We start from the raw sequence: 26,494 nt of genomic DNA on the forward strand, positions 1-26,494 counted from the left end.
CTCCAACCCTGGCACTCCCAACAAACACGTCACCTACAAAAATGCTCCCGCACTGCTGAACGTGTCTGGAGGAAATCCCGCTCTGAACCTGATTTCATGCACTATAAGTTCATTCTCTACTCTTACACCTCTGCCCTTCGCTTAGCTAAGCAAACCTACTTCTCTTCTCTTATATCCACTCACTCCTCAAACCCTAAAAGACTCTTTTCCATTTTCAACTCTCTCCTCCACCCACCTGCACCACCCCCCTCATCTGCATTCAGTGCTCAAGACCTTGCTGACTATTTTCTCAATAAAACTTGCAATCTGAGGAAACATCCCAACACAAACCTGCAATCTCCCAACTCCGCTCCCAGTCACCTCCTCTGCCACTCTCTGCACCCTCCTCCCAACCACTTAGAGTGAAGTGGCTTCCCTTTTGTCTTCCTCACACCTCACTACCTGCCCACTTGACCCTATTTCTTCACATCTAATTCCTCCTCTGTCTACCACCCTCACTCCGGCTCTTACTCACATATTTAACCTATCCCTTTCTACCGGCTCATTCCCTGCCTCCTTCAAACATGCAAAGGTCACCCCCATCCTCAAAAAAACCCTCCCTCGACCCTAACTCCCCTGCAACCTACCGCCCCATATCACTGCTCCCACTAGCTTCAAAACTCCTTGAAAAACTAGTTTTCAATCCCCTAACCCACTTCCTGTCCTCCAACTCATTGCTCGACCCCCTGCAATCTGGCTTCCATCCCCAACACTCAACTGAGACTGCCCTCACCAAGGTTACTAACTATCTCCTTTCTGACCTATCTGCTGCCTTTGACACTGTTGACCATCCCCTTCTCCTACAGTCTCTCAGTTCTCTTGGTCTCTGTGACACTGCCCTCTCCTGGATTCACTCTTATATCTCTAACAGATCCTTCTCCGTCTCTTTTGCTGGTGACTCCTCCTCTCTATTGCCCCTGTCTGTTGGAGTACCTCAAGGCTCTGTCCTGGGTCCTCTACTCTTCTCTATTTTCACTTCTTCACTGGGTAAACTTATCAACAGCTATGGCTTCAGCTATCACCTCTATGCTGATGATACCCAGATCTACCTTTCCACCCCTGCACTCTCTCCTTCTGTCAACTCTCAAATCAGCGACTGCTTATCTGGCATTTCCTCCTGGATGGCCTCTCACCACCTGAAAATAAATATGTCCAAGACCGAACTACTTCTAATTCCCCCCTCTAGCTCCACTCCAGTCTCTAATTTTTCTATCACTGTTGGCGGCACCACTATCTCCCCATCACCCCAAGTCCGCTGCCTCGGAGTCATGCTTGACTCAAATCTGTCCTTCATTCCCCACATCCAACTGCTCTCTTCATCCTGCCGCAACCACCTACGCAATATCTCCAAAATTTGTTAATTTCTGAGTGCTGAAACTACCAAACAGCTCATCCACTCCCTGGTAATTTCCCGACTTGACTACTGTAACAACTTACTAACTGGCCTCCCTCTCTCCCGCCTCTCTCCCCTCCAATCCATCCTAAATGCATCTGCCAGGCTAATCCACCTCTCTCGACGCTCTGTTTCTGCAGCACCTCTCTGTGAGTCCCTTCACTGGCTCCCCATTCACAACAGAGTTAAATTCAAAATTCTCACCCTGACCTACAAAGCCCTCACCAATGCTGCCCCACCCTACCTGTCCTCACTCATCAACAAATATACTCCTGCCCGTCCCCTAAGATCCAACAACGACCTGCTTCTTGCATCCTCTACCATCACCTCCTCTCATTCTAGACTACAGGACTTCTCTCGTGCGGCACCAACCCTCTGGAACGCACTTCCTTAAGCTGTCAGACTTGCCCCTAACCTCTCCTCCTTTAAACGTTCCCTAAAGACCTTTCTGTTCAGGGAAGCTTATCACCCAACTTATCAACAAACTAACTTCACTTAACTAACAGTTGCCCTCTATATCCTCACTAATATCATTCTCACGCCTGCAGTCCCCACCTCCTGTTTCCAATCCTCCTACCCGTCTAGATTGTAAGTTCCCACGGGAATAGGGCCCTCAATTCCCCCTGTATTTGTCTGTAAAATTTTGTGTCTTATCGTATTGTTTCTCCACTGTACTGTTATCCTTGTACCCATGGGCAGCGCTGCGGAATCTGTTGGCGGTTTATAAATAAAGAATAATAATAATAATATATATATATATATAAATACATACACACACATAATGCAATATATAGGTGTGTACATATAGTATATATGTGTGTGTGTTTATATATATATATATATATATATATATATATTATACACACATACACTATGCATTACTGTATGTAAATTATAAATAAAAATGACTAGCCCAAAAATGTGATATATTGTGTGATATAATGTATGTGTGAATATATATATATATATATATATATATATATATATATATATATATATATATATATATATATTAACACATACATGTATATACACATACATTTATATAGTGTGTGTGTGTATATGTATATGTATATATATATATATATATATATATATTTATCTATCTAGTGGCTATCTAAATGTGTGTGTATATATATATATATATATATATATATATATATATATATATATATATATATATATATATATATATATATATATAGTGTGTATGTGTGAATGTGTGTGTGTGTGTATATATATATATATATATATATATATATATACACATGCATACTGCATATATATGCCTTTTTTCTGCCACAAAACCACCTACCACACTTCATTCAGGCACCAATCCCCCCCCCCCACCCCTCCGCCGACATCTGCTGACTGTCCAGTATTTTCTTGAAAGGCAGCTGGCAACCCTAATTACAAGTGTCACGCTAAATAATTTTTTTATCTCTGCATTTGCGCTGGTATTACAAGTTGAAAGGAAAAAAGTTAGCGAAAGACCAAGCACACTAACTTCAAGACCTCGGACACTGCAAACGCGTTCATTTCTTCTCCCCATAGACTTCCCATAAACAGTTATCGCTCGCGTGCTAACCCAACACTCAGAATGAGTGCACTAAACCCGAAATTAGTTAAGAACACAAGTTCCTATGTTCTTCACATAGAAGAAAGGGTTATTTTTATTTTTAAATATCTGTTTATTGTGCTGTAAAATATATATCTATATAAATATATACAGGTATAGATATATATTATATATACAGATATATAAATATCTATTTAAATATAAAACAGATTTTTTTTATATGTGAAGAACATATGAATTATTTCTATTCAAAACACATTAAAAATTAATAAAAATTATATTGCATCTTTCAAGGTGTTTGACTCGGAAGTGCTCAAAAGTGTGTGTGTGTGTGTGTGTGTATATACACATACACATACACATACACATACATATACAGGGCTTTGTGGAGTTGATTGTATACTGTGCTGTGCTTGTGTTAAACTAAACGTAGTACTATTGCACCCCTAATATATGTTAGTTCAAACATGTTTTCAAGTTTTTAAACACACTGGCAAGTGAAAAGAATGCTAAAACTGCCTTGTTTCACTTTAAGGCGGTTTTCATTTTACAGCGGGGCTCTGGTTCCTAACCGGCTGTATGAGCGGGGTATACCTGTATATATATATTTAAATCCATGTGTGTGTGTGTGTGTGTGTGTATAAATGAATCCGGTCAAATCTCAATGCGTAAATTCCAAGGCCGACAACGACTTCTGAATGCGCGTGATCTCTGATCCCTCAGACATCACTGTTTTAAAAAAACGTCATGAGTCTGTAATGGATATCCTGACATGGGTTCGGGAATACTTTGGTAAACCTTTGTCAGTCAACACCATTCGCTGCTGCATCCACAGATGCAAGTTAAGGCTTATATAAGTGTCTAACGCTACTTTATTTTAATGTGTTTTGCGCAACATTTTTTAACCCTTAGAGTTTACTTCAGGCCTGAAGTTACACTAAATATTCTAGCACAGTTTCTAATGCTATCTATAACTTTCAACAGCATCTAGCAAATATAAGAGAGGCATGTCATGTGTGCATCAGTCACCAAATAGGCAAATTAGATAGAAAATGTCAAACACAGGGTACTCAGATTTCCATAGTGCACCCTCATAGATGCAGGCTGGCAGTATAAAGGTGTGTCAGCTCACCTCCTCCCGACAGCTGCACCTAGTCTAGGGACAGCTCAAACACACTCACAGTGATGAACCAAACAGTAGGCCCAACACATATGTGCACCTGGCAATTAGGGCTTGTAAACACTGTTGTAGTTTAAAAACTGATTTATTAAAACCATATAAAATTCAAACAATACAGTGTTAAAAGCTGGTGGGTACACAGAGTCTGTACCCCCAGATATGCAACGCGTTTCTCAGCAGTTACGCTGTTTCCTCAGGCATATTATTATTATCAGGTTTTTGTAGAGCACCAACAGGTTCTGCAGCGCTATAAACATGGGTGGTATATAAAAAAATGATTACAGGGATCAAATGGGGAGAGAGGGTCCTGCCAAGAGTGTTGTAGTCGGCTCTTAAGAAGGTGAACTTCAAACAGCTGGGCTCATAGGCTTACATGCTATGGGGTTTTAGGGGATAGCAGTGGAGATAGGAAGGTTAGTGTAGGTTATAAGAGTCCCTGAACAGTAGAGTCTTCAGGGAGCACTTGAAGCTTTTAAAACTAGGGGAGATTCTTGTGGAGTGAGGCAGAGAGTTCCATAAGATGGGAGCCAGTCTTGAGAAATCTTGTAGATGGGAATGTGAGGAGATAACAAGAGAGGAGGAGAGTAGGAGATCATGAGCGGAGCGAAAGGGACGGGAGGGAGAGTATCTGGAGACAAGGTCTGAGATGTAGGGGGAGCAGTGCAATTTAGGGCTTTGTGTGTCAGAGTGAGAATTTTGTGTTTAATCCTGGAGGCAAGAGGAAGCCAGTGAAGGGATTGGCAGAGAGGTGCGGCAAATGAAGAGCGACGTGCAAGGAAGATGAGTCTGGCAGAGGCATTCATTATGGATTGTAAAGGAGCTAGAGGGCACTTAGGGAGACCAGAGAGGATAGAGTTTAGTAGTAGAGGCGGGAAAGGATGAGAGAGTGAATTAAAATCTTTGGTGTGTCTTGTGTAAGGAAATGTCTAATTTTAGCAATGTTTTTAAGGTGGAAGAGGCAGGCTTTAGCCAAGGACTGAATGTGAGGAGTGAAAGAAAGATCTCAAGTGTGACCCAAAACATCAGGCATGTGAGGTTGGGGTAATGATGGAGTTGTCAACAGTTATAGAGACATGGGGGGTGGAGATTTTGGAAGAAGGGGGGAAAATAAGGAGCTCAGTTTTGGAGAGATTTAGTTTGAGGTAGTGAGAGGACATCCAAGATGAGATATGAGAGAGACAGTTAGTGACTCGGGTTAGCAAGTAAGGAGATAGTTCTGGTGCAGAGAGGTAGATTTGGGTATCGTCGGCATACAAATGATAATGAAACCCGTGGGACGTGTAGATTGAGAAGAGAAGGGGACAGAGCCTTGCAGTACCCCAACAGAAAGAGGTAACGGGGCAGAGGATACCCCAGAGAAGGCTACACTAAAGGTACGGTTAGACAGATAGGAAGAGAACCCAGAGAGAGCTGTGTCACAGATGCCAAAGGATTGGAGGGTATGGAGCAAAAGAGGGTGGTCGACAGTATCAAAGGCTGCAGACAGATCGAGGAGGATAAGTAGAGAGAAGTGGCCATTTGATTTTGCTGTAAGCAGGTTGTTGGTAACCTTAACAATTGCTGTCTCTGTTGAGTGAAGGGGCGAAATCCAGATTTTGCAGTGGGTCAAGGAGGGAGTTTAATGTAAGCAAATGGGATAGACATGCATATACTAGCTTTTCAAGAGGCTTTGAGGCAAGAGGTAGTAGGGAAATAGGGCGGTAGTTGGATGGGGAGGTTAGATCGAGAGAAAGCTTTTTGAGGATAGGTGTGACTAATGCATATTTAAGAGATGTGGGAACTATACCAGTGCTGAGGGAGAGGTTGAAGATGTGTGTGAGTATAGGGGTAAGGGTAGAAGAGAGGGAGGGGAGGAGTTGTAAGGGGATGGGGTCGAGGGGACAGGTAGTGAGGTGAGAGGATAGTATAAGGGCAGAAACTTCATCCTCTGTAACAGGGGCAAAAGAGCTAAATTTATGGCTATGTGGGTTTTGGATGATTGTGAGCTTTTGAGGGGGTGGGAGACCGGTAGTATGTTGAGAGCTGATTTCATTTCTGATGGAGTCGATTTTGTTGTTAAAGTAGCTGGCAAAATCTTGGGCTGAGAGAAAAGTTGTGGTGGGAGTGGGCGGAGAAGAGTATTGAATGTGGAGAACAGACGTTTTGGGTTTGAAGAAAGAGTAGAGAAGTAATGTTGCTTATATAGATTAAGGGCAGAATAGTAAGAGTTCAAGGTGAACTTATAGTGAAGAAAAACAGCAGAACTCCGAGATTTCCTCCAGTGTCGCTCAGCTGTACAGGAACATCTGCTTAGGTACCGTGTCAGAGAAGTATGCCAGGGCTGAGGATGAGTGTATGTTTTCCGATTTAAGGGTGGAGTTATAGTGGCAGATGGATTAATCAGGACAGGAAAAGGAGGGGATGGAAGAGAGAAGAGGTTCGAGAGAGCTAGCGAGCTGTTGCTGATCTAATGGCTTGATGCTTCTGTGAAGTCTAGTGTGAGGGGTAGAAGGAGGGAGAGTTGTAGGGAGGGAGGTAATGGTACAAGTGAGGAGGTGGTGGTCAGAAAGAGGAAAAGGTGAGTTTGTGAAGTTGTGATTGGGAGAGTCAGTCCATTGGGACAGGCCGAAAGAGGAAGTGAGTTGCAGAAGTTGTTTTGCAGAGGAGGCAGAGGGATTATTAACAGGGAGGTTGAATTCAACGAGAATGAGGGCAGGGGTATCCGAGGAAAGGAAGTAAGGTAGCCAGGTGGCAAAGTGATCTAGAAATAGAGTTGCGGAGCCAGGGGGCGGTATATGACTGCAACGCGTATAGAGAGGGGAGAGAATAAGCGAATCATGTGTGTTTCGAATGAAGAAAATGTGAGGGAAGAGAAGGGATGTATTTGTTGAAAGGTGCAACGAGAGGAAAGTAAAATAACAACACTACCTCCTTGTCTATTGTCAGACCTAGGAGTGTGGCTGAAGTGGAGACCCCTATGTGACAGTGCAGCAGAGGAAGCAGTGTCTGAAGGAGAGAGCCAGGTTTCTGTGAGAGCCAGAAGATTGAGAGAGTGGGAGTTAAAGAGGTCATAGATAGAAGTGAGTTTGTTGCAAACAGAGCGAGAGTTCCATAGTGCACAAGTGAAGGGGTGGTGGCTTTAGATGCAAGACTAATAAGATTAAGGTTACCAGAGTTTTGCTTTTGAAGTCTATTGAAGGGCACACATGGGTGTGCAGAGCAGGGAAGTTGTGGGGGACCAGGATTAGGGGAGATGTCGCCAGCAGCTAGTATGAGCAAGAGGGAGAGTGACATGAGATGAGATGTGGATTTGCAGTAGTGAGTGTTGAGTTGCAAGGGGGAGAGAGAGTCTTTAGGAATGTGTGAAGTTCATGAATACAAAAGTAAGGTGAGGTTAAGAGAGTTGGGCTAATGAGCAATGCAGGTGGTGAGGGGTAAGGAGTAATTGAGTAAAGTAGTTTGTTGAACAGACAAAAGGTGGCAAAAAGGGATATTAAGATATTGTGCATTTTTTACAAAATAGGCAGTGTATAAAACAGAACTTGCCTTATCCCTTGTCCAATTCTTGTATAATTCATTGTGCCTCACTTATAAATGTTCACTTAAGAGATGTTAACAGATGATGTTTCACTATTGCTATCTAACCTACATTGCTAGCCCCTGCATCGCTTTTCCCATAGCAGTTTTACATTTATAGGCCAGAGCATTCTGCTGAATGCAATAAATTAGGTAATGACCTGATCAAAAACAGCCAAAAAGCCAATTGGTAAAATTTGATTCAGGGTGAGATAAGTTAAAAATAACAGTCAGACAATAGAATTTGGGGGAGGCTGTGGTTAAACCATTAGTGAAATTATAAATTTAGGAATTAAAACAAGTATTTGCAAGGTTTGAACGTCACATAGATAAACGCAAGATATCAACAGGGTAAATACATAATTAATTATACAGACAAATGCAAAAAGAGAGGCTTGCAATACAGATGACACAAAACCTAATAATAATTGCATCAGTATAGGGTTAATTATGTCTGAGGAAAAAGCGTAACTGCTGAGAAACACGTTGCATATCTGGGGATACAGACTGTGTGTACCCACCAGCTTTTAACAATGTATTGTTTTAATTTTATATGGTTTTAATACATCATTTTTTAAACTACAACAGTGTTTACAAGCCCTAATTGCCAGGTGCACATATGTGTTGGGCCTACTGTTTGGTTCATCACTGTGAGTGTGTTTGAGCTGTCCCTAGACTACGTGCAGCTGTCGGGAGGAGTTGAGCTGACACACCTTTATACTGCCAGCCTGCGTCTACTAGCACATAAGGGATGCCCTGTGTTTGACATTTTCTATCTGATTTGTCTATTTGGTGACTGATACACACATGAGGCACCTCTCTTTTATTTGCTAGATGCTGTTGTTTTATTCCACTACATTCGTGCGAAGAGGAGTGCAGCCACTGTGATCCTGAAATTGCTACAGGAAATTTAACCCCTGATGAACTGACAATACATGTGAGTCCAGGAGCCTTAACCCCTAATGAACTGACAATATATGGGAGTTCAGTATATCCTGTGACTAGGGTTATTGTTGTGTATCATTATCTGTATTTACTTTGTTTCACCTTGTATGTTTTATGTATTCTATCATTAAGCGCCCCCTATAGAGCCCTTTTTACAGTTCTTGTTGAATTATACTATAATTTTCAACTTGTAATGCCAGCGCACGTTCCCAATATCCACTGAAAATATAGGCTGCGCTGAAGTGAAGTCGGCCACACTTCACCTTCTCTGGTTAACATGCTTTACCATGTTCTTATATGGCGTCCACTTGTAATTTGGCTCACAGTCAGTTAAGTTATATGGCAGTAATACACTGCCCTCCCTCTTCTGACATACATTTTTATTTCTCTAGCTACAGGTAAAGGAACAAAAAAACATAATTTATGTAAGAACTTACCTGATAAATTCATTTCTTTCATATTAGCAAGAGTCCATGAGCTAGTGACGTATGGGATATACATTCCTACCAGGAGGGGCAAAGTTTCCCAAACCTCAAAATGCCTATAAATACACCCCTCACCACACCCACAATTCAGTTTAACGAATAGCCAAGAAGTGGGGTGATAAAAAGTGCAAAAGCATATAAAATAAGGAATTGGAATAATTGTGCTTTATACAAAAATCATAACCACCACAAAAAAGGGCGGGCCTCATGGACTCTTGCTAATATGAAAGAAATTAATTTATCAGGTAAGTTCTTACATAAATTATGTTTTCTTTCATGTAATTAGCAAGAGTCCATGAGCTAGTGACGTATGGGATAATGATTACCCAAGATGTGGATCTTTCCACACAAGAGTCACTAGAGAGGGAGGGATAAAATAAAGACAGCCAATTCCTGCTGAAAATAATCCACACCCAAAATAAAGTTTAATGAAAAACATAAGCAGAAGATTCAAACTGAAACCGCTGCCTGAAGTACTTTTCTACCAAAAACTGCTTCAGAAGAAGAAAATACATCAAAATGGTAGAATTTAGTAAAAGTATGCAAAGAGGACCAAGTTGCTGCTTTGCAAATCTGATCAATCGAAGCTTCATTCCTAAACGCCCAGGAAGTAGAAACTGACCTAGTAGAATGAGCTGTAATCCTTTGAGGCAGAGTTTTACCCGACTCAACATAGGCAAGATGAATTAAAGATTTCAACCAAGATGCCAAAGAAATGGCAGAAGCTTTCTGGCCTTTTCTAGAACCGGAAAAGATAACAAATAGACTAGAAGTCTTACGGAAAGACTTAGTAGCTTCAACATAATATTTCAAAGCTCTAACAACATCCAAAGAATGCAACGATTTCTCCTTAGAATTCTTAGGATTAGGACATAATGAAGGAACCACAATTTCTCTACTAATGTTGTTGGAATTCACAACTTTAGGTAAAAAATCAAAAGAAGTTCGCAACACCGCCTTATCCTGATGAAAAATCAGAAAAGGAGACTCACAAGAAAGAGCAGATAATTCAGAAAACTCTTCTGGCAGAAGAGATTGCCAAAAGGAACAAAACTTTCCAAGAAAGTAATTTAATGTCCAATGAATGCATAGGTTCAAACGGAGGAGCTTGAAGAGCCCCCAGAACCAAATTCAAACTCCAAGGAGGAGAAATTGACTTAATGACAGGTTTTATACGAACCAAAGCTTGTACAAAACAATGAATATCAGGAAGAATAGCAATCTTTCTGTGAAAAAGAACAGAAAGAGCAGAGATTTGACCTTTCAAGGAACTTGCGGACAAACCCTTATCTAAACCATCCTGAAGAAACTGTAAAATTCTCGGTATTCTAAAAGAATGCCAAGAAAAATGATGAGAAAGACACCAAGAAATATAAGTCTTCCAGACTCTATAATATATCTCTCTAGATACAGATTTACGCGCCTGTAACATAGTATTAATCACAGAGTCAGAGAAACCTCTTTGACCAAGAATCAAGCGTTCAATCTCCATACCTTTAAATTTAAGGATTTCAGATCCTGATGGAAAAAAGGACCTTGCGACAGAAGGTCTGGTCTTAACGGAAGAGTCCACGGTTGGCAAGAGGCCATCCGGACCAGATCCGCATACCAAAACCTGTGAGGCCATGCCGGAGCTACCAGCAGAACAAACGAGCATTCCTTCAGAATCTTGGAGATTACTCTTGGAAGAAGAACTAGAGGCGGAAAGATATAGGCAGGATGATACTTCCAAGGAAGTGATAATGCATCCACTGCCTCCGCCTGAGGATCCCGGGATCTGGACAGATACCTGGGAAGTTTCTTGTTTAGATGAGACGCCATCAGATCTATTTCTGGAAGTTCCCACATTTGAACAATCTGAAGAAATACCTCTGGGTGAAGAGACCATTCGCCCGGATGCAACGTTTGGCGACTGAGATAATCCGCTTCCCAATTGTCTATACCTGGGATATGAACCGCAGAGATTAGACAGGAGCTGGATTCCGCCCAAACCAGAATTCGAGATACTTCTTTCATAGCCAGAGGACTGTGAGTCCCTCCTTGATGATTGATGTATGCCACAGTTGTGACATTGTCTGTCTGAAAACAAATGAACGATTCTCTCTTCAGAAGAGGCCAAGACTGAAGAGCTCTGAAAATTGCACGGAGTTCCAAAATATTGATCGGTAATCTCACCTCCTGAGATTCCCAAACTCCTTGTGCCGTCAGAGATCCCCACACAGCTCCCCAACCCGTGAGACTTGCATCTGTTGAAATTACAGTCCAGGTCGGAAGCACAAAAGAAGCCCCCTGAATTAAACGATGGTGATCTGTCCACCACGTTAGAGAGTGTCGTACAATCGGTTTTAAAGATATTATTTGAGATATCTTTGTGTAATCCTTGCACCATTGATTCAGCATACAGAGCTGTAGAGGTCGCATGTGAAAACGAGCAAAGGGGATCGCGTCCGATGCAGCAGTCATAAGACCTAGAATTTCCATGCAAGGCTACCGAAGGGAATGATTGTGACTGAAGGTTTCGACAAGCTGAAATCAATTTTAGACGTCTCTTGTCTGTTAAAGACAGAGTCATGGACACTGAATCTATCTGGAAACCCAGAAAGGTCACCCTTGTCTGAGGAATCAATGAACTTTTTTGGTAAATTGATCCTCCAACCATGATCTTGAAGAAACAACACAAGTCGATTCATATGAGATTCTGCTAAATGTAAAGACTGAGCAAGTACCAAGATATCGTCCAAATAAGGAAATACCACAATACCCTGTTCTCTGATTACAGACAGAAGGGCACCGAGAACCTTTGTAAAAATTCTTGGAGCTGTAGCTAGGCCAAACAGCAGAGCCACAAACTGGTAATGCTTGTCCAGAAAAGAGAATCTCAGGAACTGATAATGATCTGGATGAATCGGAATATGCAGATATGCATCCTGTAAATCTATCGTGGACATATAATGCCCTTGCTGAACAAAAGGCAAGATAGTCCTTACAGTTACCATTTTGAACGTAGGTATCCTTACATAACGATTCAATATTTTTAGATCCAGAACTGGTCTGAAGGAATTCTCCTTCTTTGGTACAATGAAGAGATTTGAATAAAACCCCATCCCCTGTTCCGGAACTGGAACTGGCATAATTACTCCAGCCAACTCTAGATCTGAAACACAATTCAGAAATGCTTGAGCTTTCACTGGATTTACTGGGACACGGGAAAGAAAAAAAACTCTTTGCAGGAGGTCTCATCTTGAAACCAATTCTGTACCCTTCTGAAACAATATTCTGAATCCAAAGATTGTGAACAGAATTGAACCAAATTTCTTTGAAAAAACGTAACCTGCCCCCTACCAGCTGAGCTGGAATGAGGGCCGCACCTTCATGTGGACTTAGAAGCAGGCTTTGCCTTTCTAGCAGGCTTGGATTTATTCCAGACTGGAGATGGTTTCCAAACTGAAACTGCTCCTGAGGATGAAGGATCAGGCTTTTGTTCTTTGTTGAAACGAAAGGAACGAAAACGATTATTAGCCCTGTTTTTACCCTTAGATTTTTTATCCTGTGGTAAAAAAGTTCCTTTCCCACCAGTAACAGTTGAGATAATAGAATCCAACTGAGAACCAAATAATTTGTTACCCTGGAAAGAAATGGAAAGTAGAGTTGATTTAGAAGCCATATCAGCATTCCAAGTCTTAAGCCATAAAGCTCTTCTAGCTAAAATAGCTAGAGACATAAACCTGACATCAACTCTAATAATATCAAAAATGGCATCACAGATAAAATTATTAGCATGCTGAAGAAGAATAATAATATTATGAGAATCATGATCTGTTACTTGTTGCGCTAAAGTTTCCAACCAAAAAGTTGAAGCTGCAGCAACATCAGCCAATGATATAGCAGGTCTAAGAAGATTACCTGAACACAGATAAGCTTTTCTTAGAAAGGATTCAATTTTCCAATCTAAAGGATCCTTAAAGGAAGTACCATCTGACGTAGGAATAGTAGTACGTTTAGCAAGGGTAGAAATAGCCCCATCAACTTTAGGGATTTTGTCCCAAAATTCTAATCTGTCAGACGGCACAGGATATAATCGCTTAAAACGTTTAGAAGGAGTAAAAGAATTACCCAATTTATCCCATTCTTTGGAAATTACTTCAGAAATAGCATTAGGAACAGGAAAAACTTCTGGAATAACCACAGGAGATTTAAATACCTTATCTAAACGTTTAGAATTAGTATCAAGAGGACCAGAATCCTCTATTTCTAAAGCAATTAGTACTTCTTTAAGTAAAGAACGAATAAATTCCATTTTAAATAAATATGAAGATTTATCAGCATCAATCTCTGAGACAGAATCCTCTGAACCAGAAGAATCATCAGAATCAGAATGATGATGTTCATTTAAAAATTCATCTGTAGGGAGAGAAGTTTTAAAAGATTTTTTATGTTTACTAGAAGGAGAAATAACAGACATAGCCTTCTTGATGGATTCAGAAACAAAATCTCTTATGTTATCAGGAACATTCTGCACCTTAGATGTTGAAGGAACTGCAACAGGCAATGGTACTTTACTAAAGGAAATATTATCTGCATTAACAAGTTTGTCATGACAATTAATACAAACAACAGCCGGAGGAATAGCTACCAAAAGTTTACAGCAGATACACTTAGCTTTGGTAGGTCCAGCACTAGACAGCGATTTTCCTGAAGTATCTTCTGACTCAGATGCAACGTGAGACATCTTGCAATATGTAAGAGAAAAAACAACATATAAAGCAAAATTGAACAAATTCCTTAAATGACAGTTTCAGGAATGGGAAAAAATGCCAAAGAACAAGCTTCTAGCAACCAGAAGCAATGAAAAATGAGACTTAAATAATGTGGAGACAAAAGCGACGCCCATATTTTTTTAGCGCCAAATAAGACGCCCACATTATTTGGCGCCTAAATGCTTTTGGCGCCAAAAATGACGCCACTTCCGGAACGCCGACATTTTTGGCGCAAAATAACGTCAAAAAATGACGCAACTTCTGGCGACACGTATGACGCCGGAAACGGAAAAGATTTTTTGCGCCAAAAAAGTCCGCGCCAAGAATGACGCAATAAAATGAAGCATTTTCAGCCCCCGCGAGCCTAACAGCCCACAGGGAAAAAAGAGTCAAATTTTTGAAGGTAAGAAAAAATGATTGATTCAAATGCATTATCCCAAATATGAAACTGACTGTCTGAACATAAGGAATGTTGAACTTCCTGAGTCAAGGCAAATAAATTTTTGAATACATATATTTAGAACTTTATAAATAAAGTGCCCAACCATAGCTTAGAGTGTCACAGAAAATAAGATTTACTTACCCCAGGACACTCATCTACATGTTTGTAGAAAGCCAAACCAGTACTGAAACGAAAATCAGCAGAGGTAATGGGATATAAATAAGAGTATATCGTCGATCTGAAAAGGGAGGTAAGAGATGAATCTCTACGACCGATAACAGAGAACCTATGAAATAGACCCCGTAGAAGGAGAACACTGCATTCAAATAGGCAATACTCTCCTCACATCCCTCTGACATTCACTGCACGCTGAGAGGAAAACCGGGCTCCAACTTGCTGCGGAGCGCATATCAACGTAGAATCTAGCACAAACTTACTTCACCACCTCCATAGGAGGCAAAGTTTGTAAAACTGAATTGTGGGTGTGGTGAGGGGTGTATTTATAGGCATTTTGATGTTTGGGAAACTTTGTCCCTCCTGGTAGGAATGTATATCCCATACGTCACTAGCTCATGGACTCTTGCTAATTACATGAAAGAAAAAGGTGACCACCGGGTTTGCCTTATGAAAGCACTGACCCCTAACTGCCACTGCAACAACTACAACTCTGTACAATCTCCAAAGAAACAAAAACCTAACAGAGAGGAAAACAACAAAACAATAGTTTGATCCTGTAACAGAGACTACATTACAGGCAGATAGGATTCCTGTGCATTCAGACATCTTGAATAGTTTAGAAGCTCAGTACAGTACTGTGTGCCAGCAGGGGCTGCCACTTAGGTCAGAAGATTGTGACACGATACTGAGATGGTGGCTGCCTGCAATTATTTCCTTGTACAGTTGCAATACATGGCTAAGAATATAAACATTTGTATTATTATTTGTGTATTTCTTTTATTAGTTTTTATTTTAAAAGTACCCTAAACATTTAATTGAGGAAAATATATTACTATTATCTTTTCTAAGAAGTGCCATTTTTTAAGTATATTTTACCAATTCCAAAAGGAAATAGTTATCAAAAGATTCCATTTAAGAATATATAGCAAAGGATGAGCTAAACTATAATTTACATACAAGTTTGCATCTGACATTTTATTATGTCAAAGACTAACAATTCATTGTTTACATTTCAATAGAATACGTAGAATTGCTTTGAAGCTCACTACGATTCATTTTGTTTCAAACTGTAGACAAATTTGAAACTATATCATATTTAAAGGAGCATGGAAGTCAAAATTAAACTTTCATGATTCAAAAAAATACTTCTGTTAATCTCATAGGTTGGAATGTATATCCTTTCCATGACAGCATACTGAGGTAGGTTAAGGAGCATGTGAATGTCTTGAGCACTATATGGAATCTTTGTTTATTACTTCCATAACAATGTGTTAAAAAAATGTGCATGCACCTAAGTCTACCTCAGTATGCTCTCATGAAAAGGAGCTACACTTGAACAAATTATACCATTCTGCTTTAATATGTAAGCACTTACCCTCATCTCGTTAACTGCATTGTCTAAGGTAGTAACATCATGATTCTTGTGGTCGCCAAATATTTTATCGATGGCCACTATAGGTATTTTGCAGGTATAACAATAAGTGTCTATCTGTTGTTTCTTCTCTTCTGTTTCTGATGTTTCTGATAATTCACTTGGTGATTTTAAATGTTCTATGATCTCAAACCCAGATTCTTCATGGTCTTGTAAGGCCTCTTGTTCTGCTTCTATAAATAAATCAAATCCCCCATCACTGTCATGCTCCAAGGATTCCTGGTCTTCAATAGCAATTTCCTCATGTGAGATAGCACCTTGTAGATCGTCTTCACTAATAACTACATAATCTAATGATAGAGCAAGTTCCTTTTCATCTATCTGTTTATCTTTCAATATTGATTTAATCTGAGTTTCTGAATGTTCTGCACTTGACTTTATAAGATCAGTCACCTTTTCAGACTCCTTAGGTGTTGACTCTTTCTGATTGATCTGCTCATTTTCTTGGTCTCTCTCAATTTCAGATTTACAGCTTGTTACATTCAAATCAGGCACTTGTAACTTATCAGAAATTTGATCTTGACCAACTATGACTTTTTCCTTTTCATCACATGGTAATAAAACTTCAAAACTTTCCACTTTTTCCTCTTCTATAACCCTTTGTTTAACAATATGATTACTATCCCCTTCTCTTTCTATCTGCATTTTTCTTAAACCCAAAGGTTCAGAACTGCAGCCATCAATGTATGATAATATTTTATTTTTAGATAGCAAGTCTTCAGTTTCAGATGAAACCTCTTTCCTACCAACGTATGATGACCGGTCTGTACTTTTTGCTTCATTAAATGGAATTTCATCTTTTAAATTGTATTTTTCAAAATAGATTCCAGTTCCATCGTCATCAGAAATTCTGCTGTGAAATGACTTTGCAGAACTTGTACTTTCCTCATCAGACTGACGATTTTCATCTGTTTTTGTTTTTCCTTTGGCTTGCTCATAAAGATCAGTGTAAAGAAAAGCTAAGGCAGGTGGCTCTTCTAATAGCTCTGGATTTAACATTTTATAAGAAGCGGGAAAAAAGTAAGACTTTGCCAATACCCCTTCTTCTTCATTAAACAATGAAATTCCTATAGCTTTCAGATCATTATCTTGTACTCTTGCTTCTCCTTCAATATGTTTACTTGATTCTTCAATACCAAATGAATTATCCTGTGAAGTAATTAGCCACTCTTCACTGCTTATTCCATAGAAAGATTCATCAACATTTTCTAATAAATAATCCACCTCCTCCACAGCGACCTTATGGTCTTCACATTGTATCCCATTGGCATCAGGGAATTTTTGCCCTTCATTTGATGCTTTAAATTTAGGCTCAATAGGTACTTTGTCATCAATTAAAGTAAATTTTTCAAAGTAATCAATATCTGTGGTATTTTTACTTGGATTTACTAGTATGACATTCTCTAAATCTACTTTCTTCATAAATTGATTTTCACTCATATTTTCATCTAATGGTTTTGCTTCTCCCTTTATATTAAACGTAGGAATATTGTTTATATCTGTACTGTTTTCTTCAGGGGTCTCCTTTGCATTCAGAGATTCTAACTTATCTTGATTTTGACTTTTTGCATCTTTATTAACTGCAGATATATATTGAGGAGCAACAATATTAATAATTTCAGAACCATCAGAAACAGGGCTGATTACATTTGATTCATTGTCAGGAGGATCTTTTGTGCCATAATGGGTGTCAGTATGTCTTAAACCCGTTTCCACATCATGGTTTCTTTCATCAGGAAGATAAGTTTGGTTTTCTGAAAAATAGGTAAATGTTTTTGCTGAATCCATTTCCCTAGGTACAATATCTGCTTGAGGTTTTTCTTGATCCAACTGTTCCTCGCTTAATACTTCTTTAATATTAGATTTGTCAATAACACTATTACCTGTATTTCTTTTAATCTCTTCTATATTAACCACTGGAGATTGTAGTATGCTTTCATTTATTTCGTTAATAGTTTGCATATTTGATTGTTTTATAGTATCATTTGCTTGTGACTCAGCCTGTTCTATTTTTTGTGATTCCTTTTCTGGAAAAGAATCAGATTTAACTTTGTCAAGCATTGGTCTAGGTGATTTTGGCTCATTTTGGGTATAATATAATACTGGCTGGTCAGCTGTTTTTTCTATGTTTGAATTATATATTTCAATGTGTTCTTTAACTAATGTCTCAGTCAATAAATTGTCAATTTTTTCTGGTATTGTATTAGTTGTTTGGGGGATATTGGGTTGAAATTCTATTTGATTGGACAAATCTGGGTTTGATTGTTCAGTCTCTAATAAAGCAAGTGTCTCTTGCTCTTTTGCTAGTACAGAATTCTCTACCACTTTTTCCACATGTGCATTATTAAGTGAATTTGTCTGTCCTAAATTTGAAAATCCATTTTGCTCAAGATTGTTTGGAGAGTCTATATCATTTGTAGCAGGAAAATTAAATAATTTTGTACTCTCTATATCTGAATTCACACATATGGATGGTACTGCAACTTGTTTAGGCATCCTGTTTAATGTTTCTGCTTTTTCGGATTCTGTTTTTTCTATTCTTGGAGCAGTTTCTGAATTTATGATAGATTTTGAATGAAGCAGAGAATTTGCTCTCAATTCTTGAGGACCTTCTTGACAGCTTCCAATTGCTGTTCTTCCCCTCTGTGAAAATGAGTGTCCCTTGGCTTTTTCCAGGGCTTGTTTAAATGTTTCATCCATGTTTTCACCAGATTTTTGCTTTTGATGGTCCACATTTCTCTTGAGACGTGAAGAATGCCTTGAAAGCTCTGATGATGATAGACCTCTAACTTTTTTATGACGTAGTTTGCCATCATCCATGATAAAAATAACCTTCCCTGGAAGAGAACTTGCTGAGGAACTTTCCAAACTGAACACATCTGAAGTTGTGCTGGCTTCTGAAGCCCAGGGTGTGGAACATCGACTTGAGCTGGTCTCCCAGTGAATCCCACTGTCTTCGCACTGCACTGTCACCATAGAAAATGAAGGGTTTGACATAAGGCATTGTAGCTTTGGTTTCACTTCTTCTGTTTCTACAATTTCCTTTAAACTGAAATAAAGAAATTCCAAATTAGACATTTTAATGTGACCAAAAAATACACTAAATTACAAAAACATGCTTTGGTTTGGAAAAAAAGACAGCATTTAGTGAAAAATAATCACTTGATCCTCTAAATCTTTTCATTGGCCTATTGATTTAAATCTCATATTTTATTATATATCTAGTCTTCTGTACAATATTTATGATTTTTGATTTATTTAAAGGGACAGTCAACTTAAAACATTTTATTGTTTAAAAAGATAGATAATCCCTTTAATTACCCATTCCCCAGTTTTACACAGAAAACATGGTTATATTAATACACTTTTTACCTCGTCGCGATTACCTTGTATCTAAGCCTCTTTTGACAGCCCCTGATCACATGACTTTTTATTTATTATCTATTGACTTGCATTTAAGCCAATTAGTGCTGTGTTGTGCACAACACATGAGGGTGAGCACAATGTTATCTATATGGCTCACATGAACTAGCACTACCCTGTTGTGAAAAGCTATAAAAAAAGCATATGATAAGAGGCTGTCTGTAGTTGCTTATAAACAGGCAGGAATGTAGAGGTTTAAAGGTTATAAAGTATATTAATATAACAATGTTGGTTGTGCAAAGCTGGGGAAGTAGTAGTAGTAAAGGCATTATCTATCTTTTTAAACAATAAAAACATCTTGTGTTTACTGTCCCTTTAAGTCCACTTCATGTGTCCTAAATTATTATTAACTTTAGCTTCTGTAACTTCTTCTGATATTACTTCATGTATTTACTGCCTTTCTGACATCACATTGATCACAGATGACAACTCCACTTCTTAAGTCCATATAGTGACAGGTGTGAAAAAGATTTCACAAGTACTGCTGAGCATGTTTTATCTGCCTGTAAAATATTTCAGAGAGAGGCTGGAGCTTTACAAGTAAATAATAAGGGACATGTTATACATAGGATGCATCACTTGAAAGTAAAGCACGATAATTGTTAAAAGTTGAAAAAAAAATATATGAGCATCTCTATGTAACTACCCCAGTAACCACACCCACTGGTAGAAGGACTTTATGCCTCTAATCTGATTACTTGTTCTTAGACTAGAAGATATTGCAACTGGCATGCACAAACACAGTCAATTTCTGTTCCTCCTCATTTGTAAGGAAGTTTACTCTTACAAATCTTGCAAGATCACAGGGAAATCAATGAGATTCAGGGCCAGATTAGGCCATTGGGATACCGGGAAAAATCCCAGTGGGCCGGTGGCCGGCAGAGGCTGCTCAGCTGCAGTGGAGAGACTCTGACAAATAGCTGTTGCTGGCTATGATTGATGGGAGCTATTATGGCTGCCTAGGGTTTGACAAGTTATTCCTGCTTGCAGCTTTTTTTTAGTTGCACCTGAACTCTAAGAAACAAGGGGGGTTGGTCCCGGGCCCGGCTGCTGCTGCATGAGGATGACATCATCAGACACGCCCACCGACCCACCCGGGCCCAGCCTAACCAAGCTCCATAGTCTACTGCTGCAGACTCACTCAGTCAGTGTCACTGAAACTAGCAGGTCCAGGCGCTTGATTGGTGAGGACTGGGAGGCGGGGCACACTACCTAAGGAGCAGGAAAAATATAGTGCGTGAAACTTACACCGAACTGTGTAAGGAGGGAGCCAGGGAGGAATGCTTGTTGACTGCTGTATCACAAATTGTCTAAAAGGTAGGTAAAGAAGAGCAAAAAGTCCAGCACACACTGTGGTAATATTTGGTGCAAGCTGTAACAGGGCACTGCACAACCCTGTGTCAATATCCAAACGTTTTTTGTGCTTTTGGCTGCAATAAAGATTTGGTAATTATTATCCTTTGGAGTGCTGCTGTTATTTTTTTAAAAGGTAGTTAAAGGCCAGCCTGGCCCCATTACTGTTAGGGGTGCCTGTAACGTTGGAGAGGGAGCTGGACTCAAGGACAGACTAGCTGTTGCCAGGTTTAGCTTAAAGGTCCATGATACCCAAATGTTGAAACACTTGAAAGTGATGCAGCAAAGCTTTAAAAAGCTGACTAGAAAATATCACCTGAACATCTCTATGTAAAAAAGAAAGATATTTTACCTCAAAAGTTCCTCAGTAGCCACATCCCATTGTAAAGGACTTCTAAGCAGCCAATCAGTATGTCTGTCCAGGGACAACTAAGGGATTGAGCCTTGTGCACTCTCATGTTATTTCCCTATTCAGTTTAAGGAAGTTTACTATGAAATCTCATGAGAGTTAAGTCAAATCTCATGAGATCACTGTTCCTTTCTCCCCCCTTTTTTTTTTTTTTACCTGCAGCTGGGAGCAGCTGAGTATAACTTTTTACACAGAACTTACTCTGCTGAGCTGAGGAAATTGTGAGGTAAAATATATTCCTTTTTTACATAAAGATGCTCAGGTGATATTTTCCTGTCAGCTTTTTACAGTTATACTGCATTAGTTTCAAATGATTTAGCATATGAGTATTATGTCCCTTTAAGATGTATTTTTATTTTACAAAAAAGAAAACAAAGATTTTAATAGGAGAGCTGAGGTGAGCAGAGCAGCCTGCCCTGCAGAAACTGCGTTATAACTTTTTGCCTCTGCTAAGGAACTGAAGCATCACATGGGAGTGGGAAGGAGTTGTGTGAGTAGGTGTAACCTCCCACCCAGAAAATGGATGAGAAGAGTTCTGGAGCAGCATCTGGCAGTAGCAGATTGGGAGTGTGGGACTGACACAAGCCATGCAGGGAAAACATTTGCATTCAGTCGGTAAGAAGGGGAGGGACTGTGCTCAGTAATTAGCAGCCAAAGACCTATCTGTGGGGAATGCACAATGTGATTAGCCACCTCTAAAAGCAGCTTAACAAAGTGAGTAAAAAGAATTGGCACAGAGTTTAGCCCCTATAGGCAAAGGCTGGGGTAAGTGGCAGTTATTTTACTCACCCTTTTTATGCTGCTATCAGAGTGTGGCTAATCCCACTGTTCATTCCCCAACGGTAGGTCATTTAGTTTATTCTCACTTTGCTACTGTTTGCCAGCCCCACACTAGTCCGATGATGAAGTATGTGCAGTGCCAGTGAAATTGTGACAAACAATGTCAGGACTACAACTATTCTGTACTATTTGCTGATCCCGATTTTCAGCAAGCCCTGCACTGCTTGTGAAAGGATTCCTCCCTTTAGCCACTCCCTAACAAGTGTCTCATGCTGTGCAGGATGTTTTGCCCTGTTTCCCTGCCTTTTACCCTTCCCTGCTGTGGCTTGTTAAACGCTGGCTGTCACACTTGATTTCTAACAGATTGAGGAGATTTCCCATGTGGTAAACACCATGGGGGGTAGTTATCAAGCCGTCAACCTCAAATACGCTGGAATTCTGCAGCGTATTTGTGACGAGGCTGATTCGCCTTAGTTATCAAAGGCTAGAGACCGGCAAAAGTAGAATTTTGTGACGTAAGCTTCGATCCGCCGGACTCAGTCCGACACAGATCGATTCTTATGTCACTCTAGATGTTCCGCGGAACAATCTGACTACTTTTGCTAGTTATCAAAAAACTAGCAGGTACGCTCGGCACTTTTCCGGACCAGCGTACCTGGTTTTCAATCCGCCGCCCTGGAGGCGGCGGATCCCATAAGAATCAATGGGAATCTGACCATAGCGAAAGTTCAGGTTCGCTGCTGCCCGACATCCCATTGATTCCTACGGAAGATGTCTGCACCTAACACCCTAACATGTACCCCGAGTCTAAACACCCCTAATCTGCCCCCCTACACCGCCGCAACTAAATAAATGTATTACCCCCTAAACCGCCGCTCCCAGAGCCCACCGCCACTATAATAAACATGTTAACCCCTAAACCGCCGCTCCCTGACCCCGCCGCAACTATAATATATGTATTAACCCCTAAACCGCCGCTCCCAGACCCCGCCGCCACCTACATGATACATATTAACCCCTATCCTGCCCCCCCTATACCGCCGCCCTCTATAATAAAGTTATTAACCCCTATCCTGCCGATCCCGGACCTCGCCGCAACTAAATAAATAGTTTAACCCCTAAACCGCCGCACCCGGACCCCACCGCAACCTATATTAAACTTATTAACCCCTAATCTGCCCCCCCTACACCTATAATACATTTATTAACCCCTATCCTGCCCCCCCTACACCGCCGCCACTGTAATAAAATTATTAACCCCTAAACCTAAGTCTAACCCTAACCCTAACACCCCCCAACTTAAATATGAATTAAATAAATCTAAATAATATTTCTATTATTAACTAAATTAATCCTATTTAAAACTAAATACTTACCTTTAAAATAAACCCTAATATAGCTACAATATAAATAATAATTATATTGTAGCTATCTTAGGATTTATATTTATTTTACAGGCAAATTTCAATTTATTTTAACTAGGTACAATAGCTATTAAATAGTTATTAACTATTTAATAGCTTACCTAGCTAAAATAAACAGAAATTTACCTGTAAAATAAATCCTAACCTAAGTTACAATTACACCTACCACTACACTATACTTTAATAAATTATTTCTATTTAAAACTAAATACTTACCTGTAAAATAAACCCTAAGATAGCTACAATGTAATTAATAATTACATTGTAGCTATTTTAGGATTTATATTTATTTTACAGGTAACTTTGTATTTATTTTAGCTAGTTAGAATAGTTATTAAATAGTTATTAACTATTTAATAACTACCTAGCTAAAAGAAATAAAAAATTACCTGTAAAATAAATCCTAACCTAAGTTACAATTAAACCTAACACTACACTATCATTACATTAATTAAATAAATTAAATACAAATAACTAGTAATACACGGAGGTTTTCCAGCTTAAATTTAAAATTTGAAATATCTGAATCCAGTTTGTTTGGATCAGAACCGTCACCCGCAGAATGAAGCTCTCCGTCCTCATGTTCTGCAAATTGTGACGCAGTGTCTGACATGGCCCTAATATTATCAGCGCACTCTGTTCTCACCCCAGAGTGATCACGCTTACCTCTTAGTTCTGGTAATTTAGCCAAAACTTCAGTCATAACAGTAGCCATATCCTGTAATGTGATTTGTAATGGCCGCCCAGATGTACTCGGCGCTACAATATCACGCACCTCCCGAGCGGGAGATGCAGGTACTGACACGTGAGGCGAGTTAGTCGGCATAACTCTCCCCTCGTTGTTTGGTGAAATATGTTCAATTTGTACAGATTGACTTTTATTTAAAGTAGCATCAATACAGTTAGTACATAAATTTCTATTGGGCTCCACTTTGGCTTTAGCACATATAGCACAGATATCTTCCTCTGAATCAGACATGTTTAACACACTAGCAAATAAACTAGCAACTTGGAAATACTTTTCAAGTAATTTACTATAATATGAAAACGTACTGTGCCTATAAGAAGCACAGAAAAAGTTATGACAGTTGAAAATTAATAAACTGAAAAGTTATAGCATTAAATCTTTGTAAAAAACACAATTTTAGCAAAGGATTGCTCCCATTAGCAAAGGATAACTAACCCTGATAGCAGAAAAAAAAAAAAAAAAAATACAGAAATAAACGTTTTTTTTTTTTTTATCACAGTCAACTACAATCTCACAGCTCTGCTGTGAGTGATTACCTCCCTCAAAACAAGTTTTGAAGACCCCTGAGTTCTGTAGAGATGAACCGGATCATGCAGGGAAGACAATAAACTTCTGACTGAATTTTTTGATGCGTAGCAAAAGCACCAAAAAAGGTCCCTCCCCCTCACACATAACAGTGAGAGAGATCAGTAAACTGTCATAAATTAAATAAAACGACTGCCAAGTGGAAAAAAATAGTGCCCAAAACATTTTTTCACCCAGTACCTCAGAAAATTAAACGATTTTACATGCCAGCAAAAAACGTTTAACATTAATAAATTGAGTGTTATTAAAAAGCCTGTTGCTAGTCCTTGCAAATTAGGCTAAAGTTTTATGCATACAGTATAATTCCAGTGAAGTGCCATTCCCCAGAATACTGAAGTGTAAAATATACATACATGACAGCCTGATACCAGTTGCTGCTACTGCATTTAAGGCTGAGTTTACATTATATCGGTATGGCAGAATTTTCTCATCAATTCCATTGTCAGAAAATAATAAGCTGCTACATACCTCTTTGCAGATTAATCTGCCCGCTGTCCCCTGATCTGAAGTTTACCTCTCCTCAGATGGCCGAGAAACAGCAATATGATCTTAACTACTCCGGCTAAAATCATAGAAAAACTCAGGTAGATTCTTCTTCAAATTCTACCAGAGAAGGAATAACACACTCCGGTGCTATTATAAAATAACAAACTTTTGATTGAAGGTATGAAACTAAGTATAATCACCACAGTCCTCTCACACATCCTATCTATTCGTTGGGTGCAAGAGAATGACTGGTAATGGCAGTTAGGGGAGGAGCTATATAGCAGCTCTGCTGGGTGAATCCTCTTGCACTTCCTGTTGGGGAGGAGTTAATATCCCATAAGTAATGGATGATCCGTGGACTGGATACACTTAACAAGAGAAAGCCGAAGAGCAGCGAGATCGGATGTGTGATAACTATCACAGTCTGCTGCTCATCGCCCTGTACTTTGTGCGCAGCTTTTTGACAGATTTATTGATAACTTAGGCGAAATTTTGCAGGTCCGCGGCGGCGATGGTAGGCAAGCTTAGGCGGGCGTATTGGGCCGGCGAAGGCAGCGAAGTTGACACGTTGATAACTAGGCCTCTGTGTGTGTGTATATATATATATATATATATTTATTACATTAAAAGCAAGGTAATATATACAGTAGCTGTGTTTTGTATTTGTATGTACAAATTTGTGTCCCAACCCAAGAAATTATTTAATAAGCTGTTATTGTTTTTATTACGGTATTATTTTTTTATTATTCTTTGAAAGCCAACAGCATTGTTTAAAAAACTAAGCCAGTAGCTATTAATGTAATTGGCATGTTCTCTCTAATTAAGTAGTATAGATTTATGTGATAAGAGAGGACATGCAAATCTTTCTCACTTAAATACACATAAGAGTTTTTTGCCTGTGTCTCCTTGCCTCTGTGTGCATCTCCTTGCCTCTGTGTGCGTCTCCTTGCCTCTGTGTGTGTCTCCTTGCCTCTGTGTGCGTCCCCTTGCCTCTGTGTGCATCCCCTTGCCTCTGTGTGCGTCCCCTTGCCTCTGTGTGCGTCCCCTTGCCTCTGTGTGCGTCCCCTTGCCTCTGTGTGCGTCCCCTTGCCTCTGTGTGCATCTCCTTGCCTCTGTGTGCGTCTAGAGACTGAAGGTTTAGACAAGCTAAAAACATAATTTATGCTTACCTGATAAATTCCTTTCTTCTGTAGTGTGATCAGTCCACGGGTCATCATTACTTCTGGGATATTACTCCTCCCCAACAGGAAGTGCAAGAGGATTCACCCAGCAGAGCTGCATATAGCTCCTCCCCTCTACGTC

The 26,494-nt window shown here is 39.6% G+C and overlaps 1 protein-coding gene across 1 annotated transcript in view; it reads right to left on the reverse strand.

Annotated features, from left to right (window-relative positions):
* CMYA5 (cardiomyopathy associated 5) overlaps positions 1-26,494 on the reverse strand; it is a 202,364-nt gene that overhangs the window by 151,805 nt on the left and 24,065 nt on the right. Inside the window, exon 2 of the mRNA XM_053701360.1 lies at positions 15,928-19,033. Coding sequence (XP_053557335.1) covers positions 15,928-19,033 — 3,106 coding nt within the window. The remainder of the gene's footprint in view (positions 1-15,927; positions 19,034-26,494) is intronic.

The sequence above is a fragment of the Bombina bombina genome, chromosome 2 (genome assembly GCF_027579735.1).
Source record: "Bombina bombina isolate aBomBom1 chromosome 2, aBomBom1.pri, whole genome shotgun sequence".
In the NCBI taxonomy this organism is placed as follows: domain Eukaryota; kingdom Metazoa; phylum Chordata; class Amphibia; order Anura; family Bombinatoridae; genus Bombina; species Bombina bombina.